Source organism: Somniosus microcephalus, chromosome 12 (genome assembly GCF_052327205.1).
Source record: "Somniosus microcephalus isolate GS21.2 chromosome 12, FLI_Smic_1.0, whole genome shotgun sequence".
NCBI lineage: Eukaryota > Metazoa > Chordata > Chondrichthyes > Squaliformes > Somniosidae > Somniosus > Somniosus microcephalus.
In genome coordinates, this window is record NC_140998.1 from 162,821,891 (window position 1) to 162,840,555 (window position 18,665).

Genomic DNA, 18,665 nt, shown 5'->3' on the forward strand with positions numbered 1-18,665 from the left:
ACCTGTTTTTGGCATCCTTGCTGAGTTTCTCCTTCCCCTTTGGATATTATTATTATTATTATTATTTTTTTTTTTTTTCAAAATGGCGGTTTTTCCCGCGCTTGTCTTCCCCGCCGACTCAAAATGGCGATTCCCGCGCTGTTGCCGTCCACGCCTCCCAGTGGTCCTTTATTTTCCCCTGCGTTGCTGCTCTTGTTCCCCCGCCGCTCCCGCGGTCCTTGTGGCCATAAACGCTTTTCTGGCTGCTGCGCGTCTCTGCCCGATTGCAGTCCGGCCCCTGACACCGGCTGCGGTCGTGTTCTCCGCCCTTTTCGTCGTTTTCCCTCCCCTTCTCCCACTGACAACTCGGCCGACTTTCCCCCCCCCCCCCCCCCCGTGCCGCTCGATCGGGCTTACCCGCCGCTGTCGTAGAAGGGATGCTCACTGATGCTTGACTTCATGGTCAGCAAACCAACCCGGGTTTCCGATGGCCTCCCGTGCGATGCAGGATGTTGAGGGCGGATGCCCTTTTTCGACATCTGTGTCTGAGGATGAAGCTTCCTTTGATGCAAAACTGCCGCAAGGTAAGATCAGACTCGTCGCCACTGTTGAGTCTGTGTTTTCAATTGCAGTTATACTGAATAACAGGACACAGACTACAGAAGTAAGTAAACAGGTCTTTAGTGATTGAGGGTCAGGGCTGAACTGAGATACACTTTGCTCCGCAGGGTTTATATACCGGTGTGGTCACCACCGGTACTACAAGGTACAGGAGCCATCAAAAAGTAGTCCATCACCTTAAGGTATCCTCTTAAGGTGGTACAGGTTACATACACTACACCATCTACCTTCTCGGGTGTAAAACGTCTCTAGGCAGGGGAATTCAGGCCAATATTTATTCTTCAACCAGCATCACTAAAAAAAAATTATCTGGTCATTTTCTCACTGCTGTTTGTGGGAGATTGCTGTATGCAAATTGGCTTGCGCATTTCCTACAACAGTGACTACATGTCAAAAAAGTACTTCATTGTCTGTGAAGCACTTTGGGACGTTCTTTGGTTGTGAAAGCCACTATATATATAAATGTAAGTTACTCAGAGACCGGAAAAGGTCAGTACTAAGAGCTCATCCCAGTACTGGCACATAAAGAAATCCAATTATAATGAGATCATGGAATTCCAGACAGCAAATAAACAACAACAACTTGCATTTACACAGCACCTTTAATGTAGTAAAATGTCCCAAGGCACTTCAGAGGAACGTTATCAAACAAAATTTGACACCAAGCAGCATAAGGAGATATTAGGACAGATGACCAAAAGCTTGGTCAAAGAGGTAAAAGAAAGAAAGACTTGGATTTATATAGCACCTTTCATGACCACTGGACGTCTCAAAGTGCTTTACAGCCAATGAAGTACTTTTGAAGTGTAGTCACTGTTGTAATGTAGGAAATGCGGCAGCCAATTTGCGCACAGCAAGGTCTCACAAACAGCAATGTGATATTGACCAGATAATCTGTTTTTGTTATGTTGATTGAGGGATAAATATTGGCCAGGTAGGTTTTAAGGAGCATCTTAAAGGAGGAGGGAGTGGGAGAGGTTTAGGGAGAGAATTCCAAAGCTTAGGGCGTCAGCAGCTGAACGCACGGCCACCAATGGCTGACCGATTAAAATCTGGATGCGCAAGAGCCCAGAATTGGAGGAGCACAGAGATCTCTGAGGGTTGTAGGACTGAAGGAGGTTACAGAGATGGGCAGGAGCAAGGCCCTGCGATCGATTCTGCACACCACCTGGCTCTTCATTCCTAAGGAAATACCTCCAACAATGCGTCCTCCGATACTCTACCCTTCAAATAGCTTCTGGACTCACTCTCCCTCCACACCTGTCACGTAGTGATAAATGTTGTTTTTCCTCCTTCCTCCAAGGAACACATCATCTATATCTGGGATGAAACAGGGCCAGTCTTCCACAACTGTCTGATCCAGCTGTACCGTGAGAAGGTACAAGCCCTCATGAAGGAATACCTCAACTCTCTACCTGAGGGTAAGGCCCATGTCTGCAGAGGATCTGCGCTGCACATCAATGCATTTTCTTCTGAGTTGCGAAAAAAATGTTTTGGTTTACCTGGCCAATCTTTTCTGCTATTTTTTTTCTCCCCTCCTCCCCTGAAAGCACTTGCTTGAGGCATTGCACTGACCTATAGAAATCACACCAGGTTATTTTTTTAATAAAAGCTTGCTTTATTTCTAATGAAATATTGTTACTTTGAGACGGCGTTGAATCTTGTACCATTCGGACAAAGTTTAGTAAATACACATTTTTTTCATGATGACTTCTCTTTCTCCCCTCCAATCCATTCTCTTTCTTCCATTATCCTCTCTTTAACAGGGTGTGCACTCCAGACACCGGCTAAATTTACGCTCAGTTTAGGTCCTATTTAACTCAACAGCTGATGTGATTGAGTAGAATCAGATACAGTCCCCACCACTTACACCATTCCCGCTTATTCCGCTATATCGGGTAAATGGTGTTAACTATTTGCCATTACCATAGGCGTCTATTGCAAAGGTGCTGCTTAAACTGTGTTTAGCGTGCCTACTATTTTAGGCAGCTCAAGTAGCTGTTTGCACCTCTCTTTAGCCCCATTCACAGCATCCTGTAATGGGACACATTCCAGCTCTGTTTTAAAATGAACACAGTACAACCTTTTCTTTTACCAGTGACAAAGATGAGAGCACGGATTCGGCCTGTTTAACTCACTCCTAGACTCCTTCCGTCCACCCCGTCACAGCCTGACCGCCTCATAGTAGTCCCAGTGCTTGTAGTGAATGTTTAGTCTGGGTACACAAGGTAGTTAGTAATGGCACTGGAGCATTTAGAAAGTAAATGAGGAGATGAGGGATGAAGATTGCCGCCGTGCTTTCATTGCAGCTATATCTCTCGTTATCACATGCCTCATTGCCAGCCTCCTCCAGGATCTCGACTGTCCTGTTATATCACCCACCGTGTATAGTGAGAAAATTGTGTTGACACCAACTCTCCTGCTATAAGCGGTGCGGACTGTATCCACCTCCCTTCAACCTGTTGGCTTTCCCTTCATTAGACCAGACCACCCTGTGAAAATTTGCTCTGGAGGAGAAGTTGGGTCTAAGGTTGAATCAGGAATTTTGTAAAGCCAAGTATGATCAAAACTGGACTTCCTTTATCCCGCAACTCCATTTTAACTCGTGATTGTTGCTTACCTTCAGACAGGTGGGTATTTGATCTATTCTGTCCTTTTTTTTGCCACTAGGACAGTGTTTTTCAAAATTCCGTGTTGGGGACCACCCTGGAAATACTGGCACACTCTCAGGGACCCCCTGCAAATATTGACATACTCCCAGGGCCCCCTGCAAATACTGACACACTTGTGGGAACCTCTCTAAATAGTGATACACTCTCGGGACCCTGCTGCAAATATTTACAAACTTTCAGGGGATCTCTGCAAATATTAACACTCTGCAAATAGCAGCACAGTCCTGGTGACCCGCTGTCCTAATTTCTGAAAAACCGCATCAGCTACCCAAAGGAAAACCATTGCAGAAAACTTTATTTTATTACAATACAACAAAGGATATAATGTACTTCTAAGTCAACACATACAGAACAATTCAGAAATTTGGTGACTGATGAGCAGAAATCTGATGCTTTCTGGACCTGCCCTAGGATGTGGGAACACCAGTTTGAAAACCTGTGCCCTCGAACGTGACAATGAGAGCTTAATGTTGGAGCACCATCTAGTGGGAGATGTTGGGGAGTACAACAACACACTGAATTAGAACAGAAGAAAGAAGTTACACTGATATAGTGCCCTTGCATCTGAAAGCACTTCACAGACAATGAATCACTTCTGAAATGTAATCACTTGTTTTGTAGGCATGCATAACAGGTAATTTGCACACAGCATGGTCCCACAAAGCAAATGAGAGGCATAGAAATTACAACACGGAAACGGAGAATTCGGCCCAACCAGTCTGTGTCAACATTTACCCTCCACATGTGAGCAAATAGTTCTAACCACATTTACCCACCCTGTTCCCAGATCCATTTAATCTCTTTTCCTTTATCCATCCAAACCTGTTCCCAGATCCATTTAATCTCTTTTCTTTTATCCACCCATCCAATCTAATCTTGACTGTTGACAGTCTCTACTTCAAACACTAACCCTTGAAGTGAATTCCAGCCTCACAACTTTCTCAAGAAGTTCCTCCTGTCCTCTGTTCTAACTCTCTTGCATTTAATCTTCTCTCTATGGTCCCTCCTTCTTGACCCTTTAACTACTGGAGACAGTCTGCTTCTATCTACCCTGTCCGATCCTTTCATAGTTTTAAACACTTCTGTCATATCGCCACATAATCTGTGTCGTTCTAACAAAAAAAGGCCCAACTTTTGAAGTCAGTCTTCGTATTTATATTTCCTCATATCAGGCACTTTCCTGGTGAATCTGTATTGTACCCTTTCTAAAGCCTCAACATCCTTCCTGTAATGTGGAACCCAATATTGCACACACTACTCTAACTGAGGTCTTATTAAAGGTTGTATACAGGCTCATCATTACTTCTTGGCTGTTATAATTTATACCTTGTGATAAAACCTAGAATTCCATTAGCAAATTTTTACCCGTCTCATTCCTTCTCCTTATTTATGCACTCAGACGTTTGACGAATGCACTACTGTAATACAGGAAGATGGTTTGCAACTTGATCGCAAACAACCACTAACTAGAAAATTGCTAAAAATGCTGGCCTTGCAAAGGCAATTGTGCTTCATATTTCATCAAATCGCCACAGCTTAGAACACAATTTTAAACATTTTCAGAGAATTTGATTCCATCTTGTGACATAACCAAAAGTTTTCAAGCTGGAGAACTTGTCTGTACAGATTCCACGAGGCCAGCAGATTTCTATCCACTTGTCATCAGATTTCTGTATTTGTTGACTTACTAGCAAGTTATTTCTGTTGTATGCTAATTAAAAACATTTTGTGCACAACAGTTAATTTTTGGGCAGTTAAGTCAGAGTCCTTGGCTATATGTCAGTATTTGCAAGGGGCCTCCAGCAGAGTAAAGTTTGAAATCCACGAGCCTTACCTGCACTTGCTCCCTAAGTTGGTGAAGATTCAAACTACCAGAGGAGCTCTATCTCCACGTGCTCACCACCCCAGCAGCAATTCCTATTCTCTGTTCAGGGCCCCGCTGTGAAACTTCAGCTTCTATACACAGCACTTGAAGGCTGAACTCAATCACCTCAGGTTTGTGCTCGGAGCTGCAACTGTTTTGAATGAAATGCTTGTTGAGGTTCGAGCTTGAAGCTGTTCCTTCCTGACCCAGCTTCAAGTTCTGGTTTAACACATTGCTGCAGATGGATGGCTGGGCCCTTAACAGCAAATCCTTCCAAGGAACGAACTGCTGAGCAAACACAACCCGGAAGCTGGGCTCATGCTTAGCAGAGGGAGCCTGGGCTGTTGCTCAGCACAGGGAAGCTGGGCTCTCGTTTAGCACAGGGAGCCTGGGCTCTCGTTTAGCGCAGGGCGCCTGGGCTCTCGTTTAGCGCAGGGAAGCTGGGCTCCCGCTCGGCGCAGGGAGCCGGGGCTCCCGCTCGGCGCAGGGAGCCGGGGCTCCCGCTCGGCGCAGGGAGCCGGGGCTCCCGCTTCATATCATAAGGAGGTGCAGATATCGGTTTGTAGCACTGATTCAGGATTAGTGGTTTATGTCCAGGAGGAGCTATACTGCCTGCTGTCAGGTGACAGAGGGCAAAAATTGTATGGACCTTGAAGTACATAACTTAAATTGCATGACTTGATGAATTGGTGCTAAATTCCAGTCTGTAGTGTATGTACCCGTCTACCTTTAAGGAAACTATTGTATGTAACCGTTCACCTTTAAGAGAACTACTTTAGGTGTGGCACTACTTGTTTGGCTTCTGTATACTGTAATACTGACAGTGACCACACCAGTATATAAGCGTTGTGGTAGGATTCCTTGGGCAGATTCGCCCTGACCTTCGAATAGTAAAGTCCTGTTTGTTTGTTACTCCTGAAGTCTGTGTCGTTATTAACTGCACAACCCACAGACTTTACTGTGGCGACGAGTCCGATCGTACCCTGCGGCAAGACTACCAAAGCAACTAAAGGGCGTCGAAGAGAGGCAACCGCCCTCGTCGTTCTGCTGGGAGAAAACACGAGGCTGCAGCAATAGAAAGGAGGAAGACGTTAGCAACAAAAGCTTCCATCAGCAACAGGCACTGACTGTCCCTTCTGCCACGGTGCGGAGTGAGCCGATCAGCAGGAAGCAAGGCGGCCACGGAGACTGTGAGTAAGGGAAAGTGTAAAGAATATCCGGAGGATAAAGGCTGTGCACTCGACCACGGTCGAGGGGGAAAGGAGCCGGACGGAAAGTCGGGTCCAACGGCGTCGTGAGACAGCCAGACCGCGATCGGCAGGAAAGCCGGGCAGCGACCGAAGCCACGAAGCGCTGAGACCGGGAGCGTAGGCGCGGGAAGAGAGAAACTCAGCCGCAGCCGGGGAGGGAAGCACCGGACTGCGAGAGGGCTGGGAGGCGAATGGGAACCGAGTGTGCGGGAGAAACAGAGCCGACCAAGGGAGACTGCGCGAGAGCCAGTCCAGCGGCTGAACTGTTCTCCGCCAACGGGAGTACCCAGCGCCGGTAGAGCCAAGCGGGCGGGAGAGAGAGAGACAGAGCCGAGCAAGGGGAGAGAGACTGTGCGAGAGCCAGCCCAGCGGCTGAACCTGTCCGCTGTGGGGAAAGCATACCCCTCCCACCAGGGAAGAAACGCGGGAAGCCGCCATTAGGCGGAGAAGACGACAGACGCGGGAAACCACCATTGAAGGGGCGGGGAGAGAAGGAAAGAGCGGGAAACCGCCATTTTCGCGGGAAAAGCCGCCATCTTAGGGAGAAAAAATAATAATAATAATTTCAAGAAATACTTGTGTTGTTCCCAAGGAAAGGAAGATGCCTGAGCGTGGGGACATCAACGATTTTAATTCTGAGATAGAAGACTGGACCACGTACGTGGAACGTATTGAGATACATTGTAAGGCTAATAAAATAGCAAAGGATGAAAAAGCTTTAACCTTACTTAACATAATGGGTGCAAAAACATTCGGGTTGTTGAAGCATCTTCTCTCGCCAGCTAAACCGGCGGATCAGACTTTCGATGATATTGTAGCAGTGCTGAAGGATCACTTGAACCCCGCACCGTTGATGTTGGCTGAACGATTCAAATTCTATGCAAGAACGCAACGGAAAGACGAAAGCAACGCGGAGTACTTGGTCGAACTGCGTAGGCTAGCGAAACATTGCCAGTTCGGAGGGAATCTGACAGAGGCACTGCGAGACAAGTTCGTATGCGGATTGTCCAAGGAAGGGACGCAAAAGCGACTACTCGAAGAGAACGATCTTCCACTGGATAAGGCTGTCCTTATCGCAGCATCAAACGAAGCCGCAGCGAAAGGAACTGCGGAAATGCAGCTAAAGGCAGCGGCACTCAGGGTACAACAAATTACTTCGGGTACAACGAAATGCTGTCGTTGTGGGAAGACAACACACGACCAGAACCAATGCTGGTTTAAAAAACAAGAATGTAGGAAATGTGGCAAGCTCGGTCACATGGCTAAGGTATGCCGGTCAGGAACGACGTACAACAATAATGAGTCACCACAAAAATGGTACAGAAAGGTACAAGAGGTGACTAGGAAGAGTGAAGGAACAGAAGTCGGACTCGCACTCCAACTGCAAAGGACTGGACAGTCTAAGAATTCACAATGTGAGTAATGAAGCTGACCGACAGACTATCTGGATCACGCTACAGATTGCCAAAGTCCAAGTAAAAATGGAAGTGGACACCGGATCGGCGTTGACGGTCATGAATAAGCATGACTATAAAAAGTTATTCAAGCATATTCCACTACGGGATACGGAACTAGTACTGCAGACATACACGAGGCACAAAGTATTCCCCATCGGAAAGATAGAAGTCAAGGTGAGATACAAGGATAAAGATCACCACCGGTTGGACCTGTATATGTTGCCTGAGGGAGGTCCACCACTTCTGGGACGGGAGTGGATCCGAAAAATAAAGATGGACTGGCATTCACTAAACACCATGACGGTGGATTCCGGAAAAGAGGATGTCAAACCTGAACGGTTGTCCAGAATATTGGACGAAGCTAAAGAGGTATTCCAGCAAGGACTGGGAACACTGCGAGGAATTAAAGCAAAGGTTAAGATTGCAGAACATGCAAGCCCAAAGTTTTTTAAGGCCAGATCGGTACCTTACGCAATACGACCAGCTGTGGAGACAGAACTGGAAGAACTTGAACGATCAGGGGTCCTGTCAAAAGTGGACTGGAGTGAGTGGGCCACGCCCATTGTTCCCGTCATGAAGTCCTCACCAAGTAATAAGCCAGGGGGACCGGGGAAGGTCCGTATCTGCGGAGATTTCAAGATCACAGTGAATCCGGTGCTTCACACGGTACAATACCCGCTTCCGCGGATTGAAGATATCTTTGCTTCGTTGGCTGGAGGGAAGCACTTCACCAAGATAGACCTCGCTCAGGCATATTTACAGATGGAGGTCGAGGAAGAGTCACGCCAGTACCTCACCATCAACACACACAGAGGCTTGTATCGCTATAATAGACTGGTCTTTGGGGTAGCTTCGGCGCCAGCAATTTGGCAGAGGGCCATGGAGCAGGTATTACAAGGAATTCCAAGCACGCAGTGCTACTTAGATGATATTCTGATCACGGGAAAAGACGAGGAAGAACACCTCACAAATTTGAAACTGGTACTCACCAGGTTGAAGGAGTATGGCCTTCGGGTTAATCGCAAGAAGTGTGAGTTCTTCCAAAAACGGATCTCATACTGCGGTCATGTCATTGACCGAGAGGGACTGCACAAGTCACCTGAAAAGATAGAAGCGGTCGTGAAGGCCCCCGCTCCAGGAAACTTATCACAGTTAAGATCATTCTTGGGGTTGATTAATTACTATCACAAGTTTCTGCCAAATTTATCCACGGTGCTGCATTCGCTGAATGCTCTGTTGCGGAAAGATACACCATGGAAGTGGAGTGAGGAATGCAGAAAGGCTTTTCGCAGAAGCAAGGAGTTGATTACCTCTGAAGAAGTGTTGGCTCATTTCAACCCAACGTTACCCCTTCGTCTAGCTTGTGATGCTTCCCCGTACGGAATTGGAGCAGTACTGTCGCACAGGCTACCAAATGGCTTGGAAAGGCCAGTGGCATTCGCGTCCCGATCGTTGACCCCCGCAGAGCGAAATTATGCTCAAATAGATAGGGAGGCCCTCAGTCTGGTGTGGGGCGTGAAGAAATTCAATCATTACCTGCAATGTAAGAAGTTCACATTACTGACAGACCACCAGCCGTTGGTGTCCATATTCAACCCAAACAAGGCCGTTTCCACCATGACAGCACAAAGGTTACAAAGGTGGTCCGTGTTACTTGGGGCACACCAATATGACATCGAATACAAAAGGTCCAAACAGCATGGAAATGCTGATGGGTTATCGCGCTTGCCATTACCGATGGTAGAAGAAGCGAGTACAGTGGACCCAGTAGAGATGTTCCACTCATCCATAGTGGAGTGTTTACCGATAACAAACTCAATGATTGAGAATGAGACAAGGAATGACCCGACTCTTTCACGAGTCTATGATTTAACGGTGGAGGGATGGCCAGCACAGAGCGAACCAACACTGCAAGCATTTTCACAGAGGAAAGAACAACTGTCAGTGTGTCGAGGAACCCTGATGTGTGGATCTAGAGTGGTGATTCCACCCAAACTCCAAAAGAAGGTGCTAAAGGAGCTGCATGAAGGACATCTGGGTGGAGTGAAGATGAAGAACCTAGCAAGAGCGTTTGTGTGGTGGCCAGGCATTGATGGAGACATCGAAGAGATCACTAAGAACTGCCTAGGATGTCAGAGGGTTCAGAACACGCCACCACAGGCTCCTCTGCATCCATGGGAGTGGCCCTCATCTCCTTGGCAAAGAGTACACATCGACTTTGCTGGTCCATTTATGGACTCGATGTTTCTAATAGCGGTGGATGCCCACTCCAAGTGGCCGGAAGTAATTAAGATGACCACCACCACCACGGAAAAAACCATCACAGTGTTAAGGACTATGTTTGCTAGGAATGGCCTGCCGGAACAGATCTGTTCTGATAATGGACCGCAATTTGTGTCCGAAGAATTCAAGAAATTCTTAAAGAGCAATGGGGTTAAGCACTACACGTCAGCCCCATACCACCCCGCCTCCAATGGATTGGCTGAAAGGTTTGTCCAGACCTTCAAGAAGGCCATAAAGGCCATGGGTAATGAAGACATAAATCTACAACATAAGGTAGATAGCTTTTTGTTGGCCTACCGGAATGCAACACATGCGGTCACAAATCAAACTCCCGCCATGATGTTTTTTAATAGACGCCTAAGATGCTGGCTGGATTTACTCAAACCAAACGTCAGAAGGGACGTAGAGAACTGGCAATTCCAAGGCATGAATGAAAGGGCCACTAGATCTTTCCAGATCGGTCAACGAGTTTTGGCCCGGGACTACCGTACCGAGAAATGGCAGCCTGGAACTATTGGAAAAAGGCTAGGGCCGTTGATGTATACGGTGGACATTGGGGACAATATAATAAGGCGCCATGTGGACCAGATCATAGGGTCCGCCACAAATGGGCAACCGACTTCACCACCTTACCCGGGTAATGTTGAAACTGAGATACCCAGAACACCTACTTCCGATCTGGTAATACTGGAATCAGATGAACCTGACACTGTTTTTCAAGCCGAATCGACTTTGCCAGAAGCACATACTAGCCCGCCGGGAATGACGACACCACTGCGGCGTTATCCGGACAGAATCCGGAAACCTCCAGAAAGACTGAATCTATGAACTGTCTTACATAAGCTGTATGTATGTTTACTAAGGAATCAGTATGTTGTAAGCTAAAAAGGGAGGATTGTAGTGTATGTACCCGTCTACCTTTAAGGAAACTATTGTATGTAACCGTTCACCTTTAAGAGAACTACTTTAGGTGTGGCACTACTTGTTTGGCTTCTGTATACTGTAATACTGACAGTGACCACACCAGTATATAAGCATTGTGGTAGGATTCCTTGGGCAGATTCGCCCTGACCTTCGAATAGTAAAGTCCTGTTTGTTTGTTACTCCTGAAGTCTGTGTCGTTATTAACTGCACAACCCACAGACTTTACACAGTCCATGAACTCCAGTTACCTTAAGAGACACTACAGCCTGTGCTGTCACAAGAACATGCTGATTCTCTGCAGTACTGCTCTCGAGGAGATCATTTACCCAGTTCCAGTTAGTTCTTTAATAATTGCTGACATTGTCTGGAATGAAGAAAGCCTATAGAGTAGATTAGGATCTTGCTCAGAGTTTACAATCAAGACCAGGTGCTCGTGCATTGCAGCACTCCTTTAGTATTGTACTGGAGTGTCAGCTTAGACTATGTGCTCAAGTCTTGATGGAGTGGGGTTTGAACTCACAACCTTCAAGAGTGCTACCACTAAGCCAAGCTGACACTTTCGGATCCAGTTTACAAAATAATTACAGATGAGGATGACCATTACATAAGAACATAAGAAATAGGAGCAGGAGTAGGCCAATCGGCCCCTCGAGCCTGCTCCGCCATTCAATAAGGTCATGGCTGATCTGATCCTAACCGCCAATCCACTATCACAGAACCATCTCCTGAATCTAACAGAATTAGACACACGAAATAGGAGCAGCATCAGACTACACGGCCCCTGGGCCCGCTCCGCTACCCACAGGGCCATGACCGATCCGAACCTAGACTCATGTCCAAATTCCTGCCCGCTCCCCGTAACCTTTAATTCCCTTTACTTCTAGGAAACTGTCTATTTCTGTTTTAAATTTATGTAATGATGTAGCTTCTACAGCTTTTTGGGGCAGCATATTCCATGGACCTACCACCCTCTGAGTGAAGTAGTTCCTCCTCATCTCAGTTTTGAAAGAGCAGCCCCTTATTCTAAGACTATGCCCCCTAGTTCTAGTTTCACCCATCATCGGGAACATCTTCCCCCGCATCCACCCGATCCAACCCCTTCACAATCTTATATGTTTCAATAAGATCGCCTCTCATTCTTCTGAACTCCAATGAGTAGAGTCCCAATCTACTCAACCTCTCCTCATATGTCCATCCCCTCATCCCCGGGATTAACCGAGTGAACCTTCTTTGTACTGACTCGAGAGCAAGTATGTCCTTTCTTAAGTATGGATACCAAAACTGTACGCAGTATTCCAGGTGCGGTCTCACCAATACCTTGTACAACTGAAGCAATACCTCCCTATTTTTATATTCTATCCCCCTAGCAATGAAAGCCAACATTCCATTGGCCTTCTTAATCACTTGCTGCAGCTGCATACTAACCTTTTGAGTTTTGTGCACCAGGACCCCCAGATCCCTTTGTACTTCAGTACTTTCCAGTTTCTTGCCATTAAGATAATAACTTGCTCTACGATTTTTCCTGCCAAAGTGCATAACCTCACACTTTCCAGTATTGTATTCCATCTGCCAAATCTCAGCCCACTTACTTAGCCTGTCTATGTCCCCTTGCAGGTTTTTTATGTCTTCCTCACTCACTACTTTCCCTCCCATCTTCGTATCATCTGCAAACTTTGATATGTTACACTTGGTCCCCTCCTCCAAATCGTTAATATAGATTGTAAAGAGTTGGGGACCCAGCACTGACCCCTGCGGAACACCACTAGTTACTGATTGCCAGTCTGAGAATGAACCATTTATCCCAACTCTCTGCCTTCTGTTAGATAGCCAATCCTCTATCCATGCCAGAATATTACCCCCAATCCCGTGATTTTTTATCTTAAGCAATAATCTTGTGTGGCACCTTGTCAAATGCCTTTTGGAAGTCTAAATACACTACGTCCACTGGTTCCCCTTTATCCACCCTATACGTTACTTCCTCAAAGAACTCCAGCAAATTTGTCAAACATGACTTCCCCTTCATAAAACCATGCTGACTTTGTCCTATTAAATTATGATTATCCAAATGTCCTGTTACTGTCTCCTTAATAATGGACTCCAAAATTTTACCTACCACAGATGTTAGGCTAACTGGTCTATAGTTTCCAGCCTTCTGTCTACTGCCCTTTTTAAATAAGGGTGTTACATTTGCAGTTTTCCAGTCTGCCGGGACCTTTGCCGAGTCCAGGGAGTTTTGGAAAATTATTACCAATGCATCCACAATCCCTACCGCCACTTCCCTCAAGACCCTAGGATGTAAGCCATCAGGTCCAGGTGATTTATCCGCCTTGAGTCCCATTATTTTACCGAGTACCACTTCCTTAGTGATTTTGATCGTGTTTAGCTCCTCCCCCCCTTTAGCCCCCTGTTTGTCCAGTGTTGGGATATTCTTAGTGTCTTCTACTGTAAAGACTGATGTAAAATATTCATTCTTGGGTCTTCCATCCAAAAAGACTCTTCAGTCCCTTCATTGCAGCATCCAATTGTTTCTTAAGTGGTTCTACGATTTTTCCTTCCATTGCTCTATTTGGAGCCCATTCCATGTATTGCCCACTCTTTTTGTGCAGAAGAACATCCTGATTTTAGTTCTAAATTTGTATTTTACTAGTTTAAACCTGTTTACTTTTCCATACAATTTACTGTCTGCTAAGACTAGTTCTCTTTTGATTTTATCTTGGCTTTTTCAACACCATTCACTGGGTATTTGTCCAACTCATGATGTCATTTCTGAGCTACCAGTTTGGTAGGGTTCTTGACTTCTCTCCCCCCCCCCCCCACCTTTTAAAAATAACACAAAAGGCTTCATCAGCCTTGAGTTGCTTTTTTTTTTACCTCTAACTTGCATATAGTTTATAAAAATTGGATTATAATCACCTTGGGTTACTTCTTTTCCAGATGAGATTCCTGTTCCTGCTGGAAAGGAGGAAGGGGAGTTGGGAGAGCACAGGAACAAGCTGTTGTCTTTCTTGGAAATCTCAACATATTATCAGCCCAGCAAGCTCATCAGTGACTTTCCATTTGATGGTGAGTGGCCAAATGTCCGGACAAAATGCTAATGAACATAGCTTGTATGGGTATTTCACTTTTTGGCTAGACATGTGTAGTGAGTGTCAGGTGGCTGTTCATGGCTAATGTGAAGTTTTGTTAAATTTACGAATTAACACTTCATAATTTTCATGCTGTAATTGCATCCTCCCACTGGTGGTGGTGATGCAGCACATCAGTTTTGAGTCTCCCAGCTGCTCAGCCTGAACTGTAGAGAAATGACTTTGTTGCAACTAACTACTTTTCTGCTTGCCAAATTGCTGTTGAGCTTTGTAATTTAACTTTAATATATCAGGACAGAATGTATGATATTAAATTAGGAACTCAATTATGTATAAACACCCTGGTCCAATTATCTCCTGCTTTCTAATTCCACTTCACCTGAAAACTGCATTTAGTCTTGCTTCCCTGTGTCCAGTGCCGTAGGAGATCAACTAATAATTTTTTTTAAAGAGGAGGTATAAATGTTGCTCCCATATATTTTAGCATTGTTTCAGCACTCCTTGACCATGTATTAGAAAAAAGCTTGTCTGATTAGCAATCCCCGTCTAACCTCCAAATTCTTTACCTAATGTGTTATATTAATACTACTATGGTTATTGCTCTTCTGAAGTGTTGTCTTTAATTCCTACTGAACATTAAATGCATTGTCCTACAGGGTCTTCCTCCAGCCTACTGTATATCAAAACTCACTGCACCATCCCCTACTCTAATTCATCCTTTCCATGGGTCTTGGGTTCCTGAAATCTAAACTTGTCATTGACTAATCACACTACTTTCTGATTTATCTCATCTTTTCTCTTCAACTGTGGCGATTTCATACACCTTGGCCTTCACTTTAGGCCTCTCAGTGGGGAAAAAGAAGGGAGAAAGTGTGCGTGGTGAATTGTATTTCTGGTTGTATTTCAGGATTGCTGGAGGAGCGAGCGTTGCTAATGGGCCAGATGGGTTTACATGAACAAGCTCTTTTTATTTATGTTCACATACTGAAGAATATTAAAATGGCAGAGGAGTAAGTATACCACATCCTATATTGTGAGCCCTGGCATCTACAGTTAAAATTACTGGGTTTTAATTAATATGACCTGGTCTTGAGAGTTAGATTTCTGGACCTTTTTAATTATTTAAGTGTTGGGCCTGCAATACTGAGGTCCATGGGCTCAAATCCAACACCGACTAATTAATGTACTTGGCTGCCCTTGAGTATAGATGGTTCTCCACCATGGGCTCATCGTTTCAGCTTGTACATTTGTGCATGCCCGACAGTTAAATAGTCTGCTGAGACTTGGGGGTGGGGGGAGTTTCTGCTTGTTTTGCGTCCAGATTCCAGCGCAGTCGGGGCGGGGGGGGGGGGGGGGGTACTTGCGTAGTGTTTTCCACAATTTTTTTACACTGGTTCAAGATTCAATTCGCATCAGTCAAGCTCCTTGGAGCAGAGAAGGTTAAGAGGTGACCTAATAGAGGTATTCAAGGTGATAGGCTTTGATAGAGTAGAGAAAAATGATTCCCTCTGACAGGTTTAAAATCATTGGCAAAAGATCTAGAGGGGAGATGAGGAAAAATGTTTTCACTGAGAGTTGCTGGGATCTGGAAAGCTTTACCTGAAAAGGTGGTGGAAGCTGATTCCATAAATAATTTTAAAAGGGAGTTGGACAGGTACTTGAGGATGAGGAACGTACAGGGTTACGGACAAAAAGCGGAGATGTGGGACTGAGCACAACTGCTCTTTCAAAGATGGGCCGATGGCCTCCTTCTGTGCTGTAAGTTCCTATGATTTTTATGAGTGTACATCAATGTAACTATTAAGTGGTTCAGTCTTGCTTTTTTTAAGTCATTTTCAGTGATTTTAAATCCGGTTACTCACGGACACTTACTTTTAAAAAAAAAAAAAGGTAATAACCCCATTTTCAGCTGTATTTAAAAAAACTGCATCAGGTTACCACTCTTAAATACATCAGGAGTACTTTTTAACGGAAAGAAAAAAAGAAACAATTAAGCCCGATTATGCTGGCTCATGGGAGATTTTACGTTTGTGATTATGGAAATGAATTTTAGTGGAAACTTGAAGCGTAACCTAACTAGCGCAATTTCAATCGCATTTTGGCACAATTTCCCGATTATGCCTGAAGCGGAAACTCTACCCCTCGGTGTCTAGACTTACAAATGAAAACTGGTCGGCTTGAGGGAGGTCCCAGAGGACTGCTGCCACCTGTTGAACTGTACCCCAGCAACAGTCAGAGCATTCAGGAGAGGCAAGCTTTGGGGGCCCAGAGGGGAAAGCTCCCTCTGTTGATGTACTTTCTCGAGAGTCTATTTAAACTTTGATCTCTACATGTGCAGTGTAAGGTCCCAACAATGAAGATGTGGAACACCGCCTGTTGGATCGATTTCTCACTAATCTCGCCAACTTCTATGTAGCATTGTCCACTTTAGAAAATAGCTTTTTAAGCTGAGTTCACTTGCTCGTATCCTTAACAAAGCAGATCGAACTAGACTTGGTTTAAGTCTGTTGATTTTAACGGGCACCTGTTCTGTCCGATTTCAGGTACTGTCACAAACATTATGACTGGAACAGGGATGGCAACAAAGACGTGAGTACACACAGTGCTAATTCTTGCCTGTGCAAAACTCTGTACAGTTCCTTGTCCTTATGCTATGTGGAGCACGAATAGCAGGGATTACTGTTTTAAACTGTAGAGGACAGCCATGTAGCACTTACTCACCAATACTTGCCATGTAGAAGCCGAGTAGAATCATGACTGAGGGATGGGGCTGAGAGACTAGCCGCGATCACAGTTGGAAAACAAACAGTTTAGCTGTCGACTGTTGCACTCTGAGTTGAGTGGAGGAGAGAGGGAAGCTCCTCGTAGGATTGGAACAAGTGGACAAACCGTGGTCAAGACTGTTGTAATCAGCAGTTGGTGAGCATGGCACTAGTGCATTTGTTGACATGGAGTTAGCAGGGTTTCATGTACTTACCTAGATTACTCGGTTGTCACATGCAGCTGGTTAAGTCAATCACAGATTTATTAAAACCTGTCTGTTAATTGTTTAAAATAAGTTAACATAGAAACATAGAAGATAGGAGCAGGCGTAGGCCATTCGGCCCCTCGAGCCTGCTCCGCCATTCAATGCGATCATGGCTGATCATCCAAATTCAGTACCCGGTCCCTGCTTTCTCCCCATACCCCTTGATCCCTTTAGCCTTAAGAAATATATCCAACTCCTTCTTGAATATATTTAATGAACTGGCCTCCACCGCCTTCTGTGGTAGAGAGTTCCACAGGTTCACCACTCTCTGGGTGAAGAAATTCCTGCTCATTTCTGTCCTAAATGGCCTACCCTTTATCCTTAGACTGTGTTCCCTGGTTCTGGACTCCCCGACCATCGGGAACATCCTTCCTGCATCTAGTCTGTCCAGTCCTGTCAGAATTTTATAAGTTTCAATGCGATCACCTCTCATTCTTCTAAACTCCAGTGAGTACAAGTCCAATCGACCCAATCTCTCCTCATACGTCATTCCTGCCATCCCAGCTATCAGCCTGGTGAATCTTTGCTGCACTCCTTCCATGGCAAGAACATCCTTCCTCAGATAAGGCGACCAAAACTGCACACAATACTCAAGATGTGGTCTCACCAAGGCCCTGTACAACTGCAGCAAGACATCCTTGTTCCTGTACTCAAACCCTCTCGCTACGAAGGCCAACATACCATTTGCCGCCTTAACCGCCTGCTGCACCTGCATGCTTACCTTCAGCGACTGGTGCACAAGGACACCCAGGTCTCGTTGCACTTCCCCTTCTGCCAATCTATTGCCATTTAGATAATAATCTGCCATCCTATTTTTGCCACCAAAGTGGATAACCTCATATTTATCCATGTTATATTGCATCTGCCATGTTTCTGCCCAATCACCCAACATGTCCAAATCATCCTGGAGTTTCTTGACATCCTCCTCACAGCACACATGCCCACCCAGCTTTGTGTCGTCTGCAAATTTGGAGATATTACGTCTAGTTCCCTTGTCCAGATCATTTATATATATATTGTGAATAGCTGGGGTCCAAGGACCGATCCCTGCGGTACCCTACTAGTCACTGCCTGCCATTCGGAAAAAGACCCGTTTATTCCAACTCTTTGCTTTCTGTCTGCCAACCAGTTCTCTATCCAAGTCAATACCTTGCCCCCAATCCCATGTGCCTTAACTTTACACGCTAATCTCTTATGCGGGACCTTATCGAAGGCCTTCTGAAAGTCCAGATACACCACATCTACTAGTTCTCCCGTATCTATTTTACCAGTTACATCCTCAAAAAATTCCAATAGATTAGTTAAGCACGATTTACCTTTTGTGAATCCATGTTGACTTTGTCCGATCCTGTCACTGTTTTCCAAGTGCTCTGCTATTACATCTTTTATAATGGACTCTAGCATTTTCCCCACTACCGATGTCAGGCTTACCGGTCTGTAATTTCCCGTTTTCTCTCTACCACCTTTTTTTGAATAGTGGGGTAACATTAGCTACCCTCCA

At 45.3% G+C, this 18,665-nt stretch overlaps 1 protein-coding gene across 1 annotated transcript in view; it reads left to right on the forward strand.

Moving 5' to 3' along the window:
• The window catches only part of vps39 (VPS39 subunit of HOPS complex), a 93,133-nt gene that overhangs the window by 32,836 nt on the left and 41,632 nt on the right, over positions 1–18,665 (forward strand). The window contains exons 12-15 of the mRNA XM_086003749.1: positions 1,904–2,021; positions 13,985–14,113; positions 15,044–15,146; positions 16,680–16,725. Of these exons, the coding sequence (XP_085859875.1) occupies positions 1,904–2,021; positions 13,985–14,113; positions 15,044–15,146; positions 16,680–16,725 (396 nt within the window). The remainder of the gene's footprint in view (positions 1–1,903; positions 2,022–13,984; positions 14,114–15,043; positions 15,147–16,679; positions 16,726–18,665) is intronic.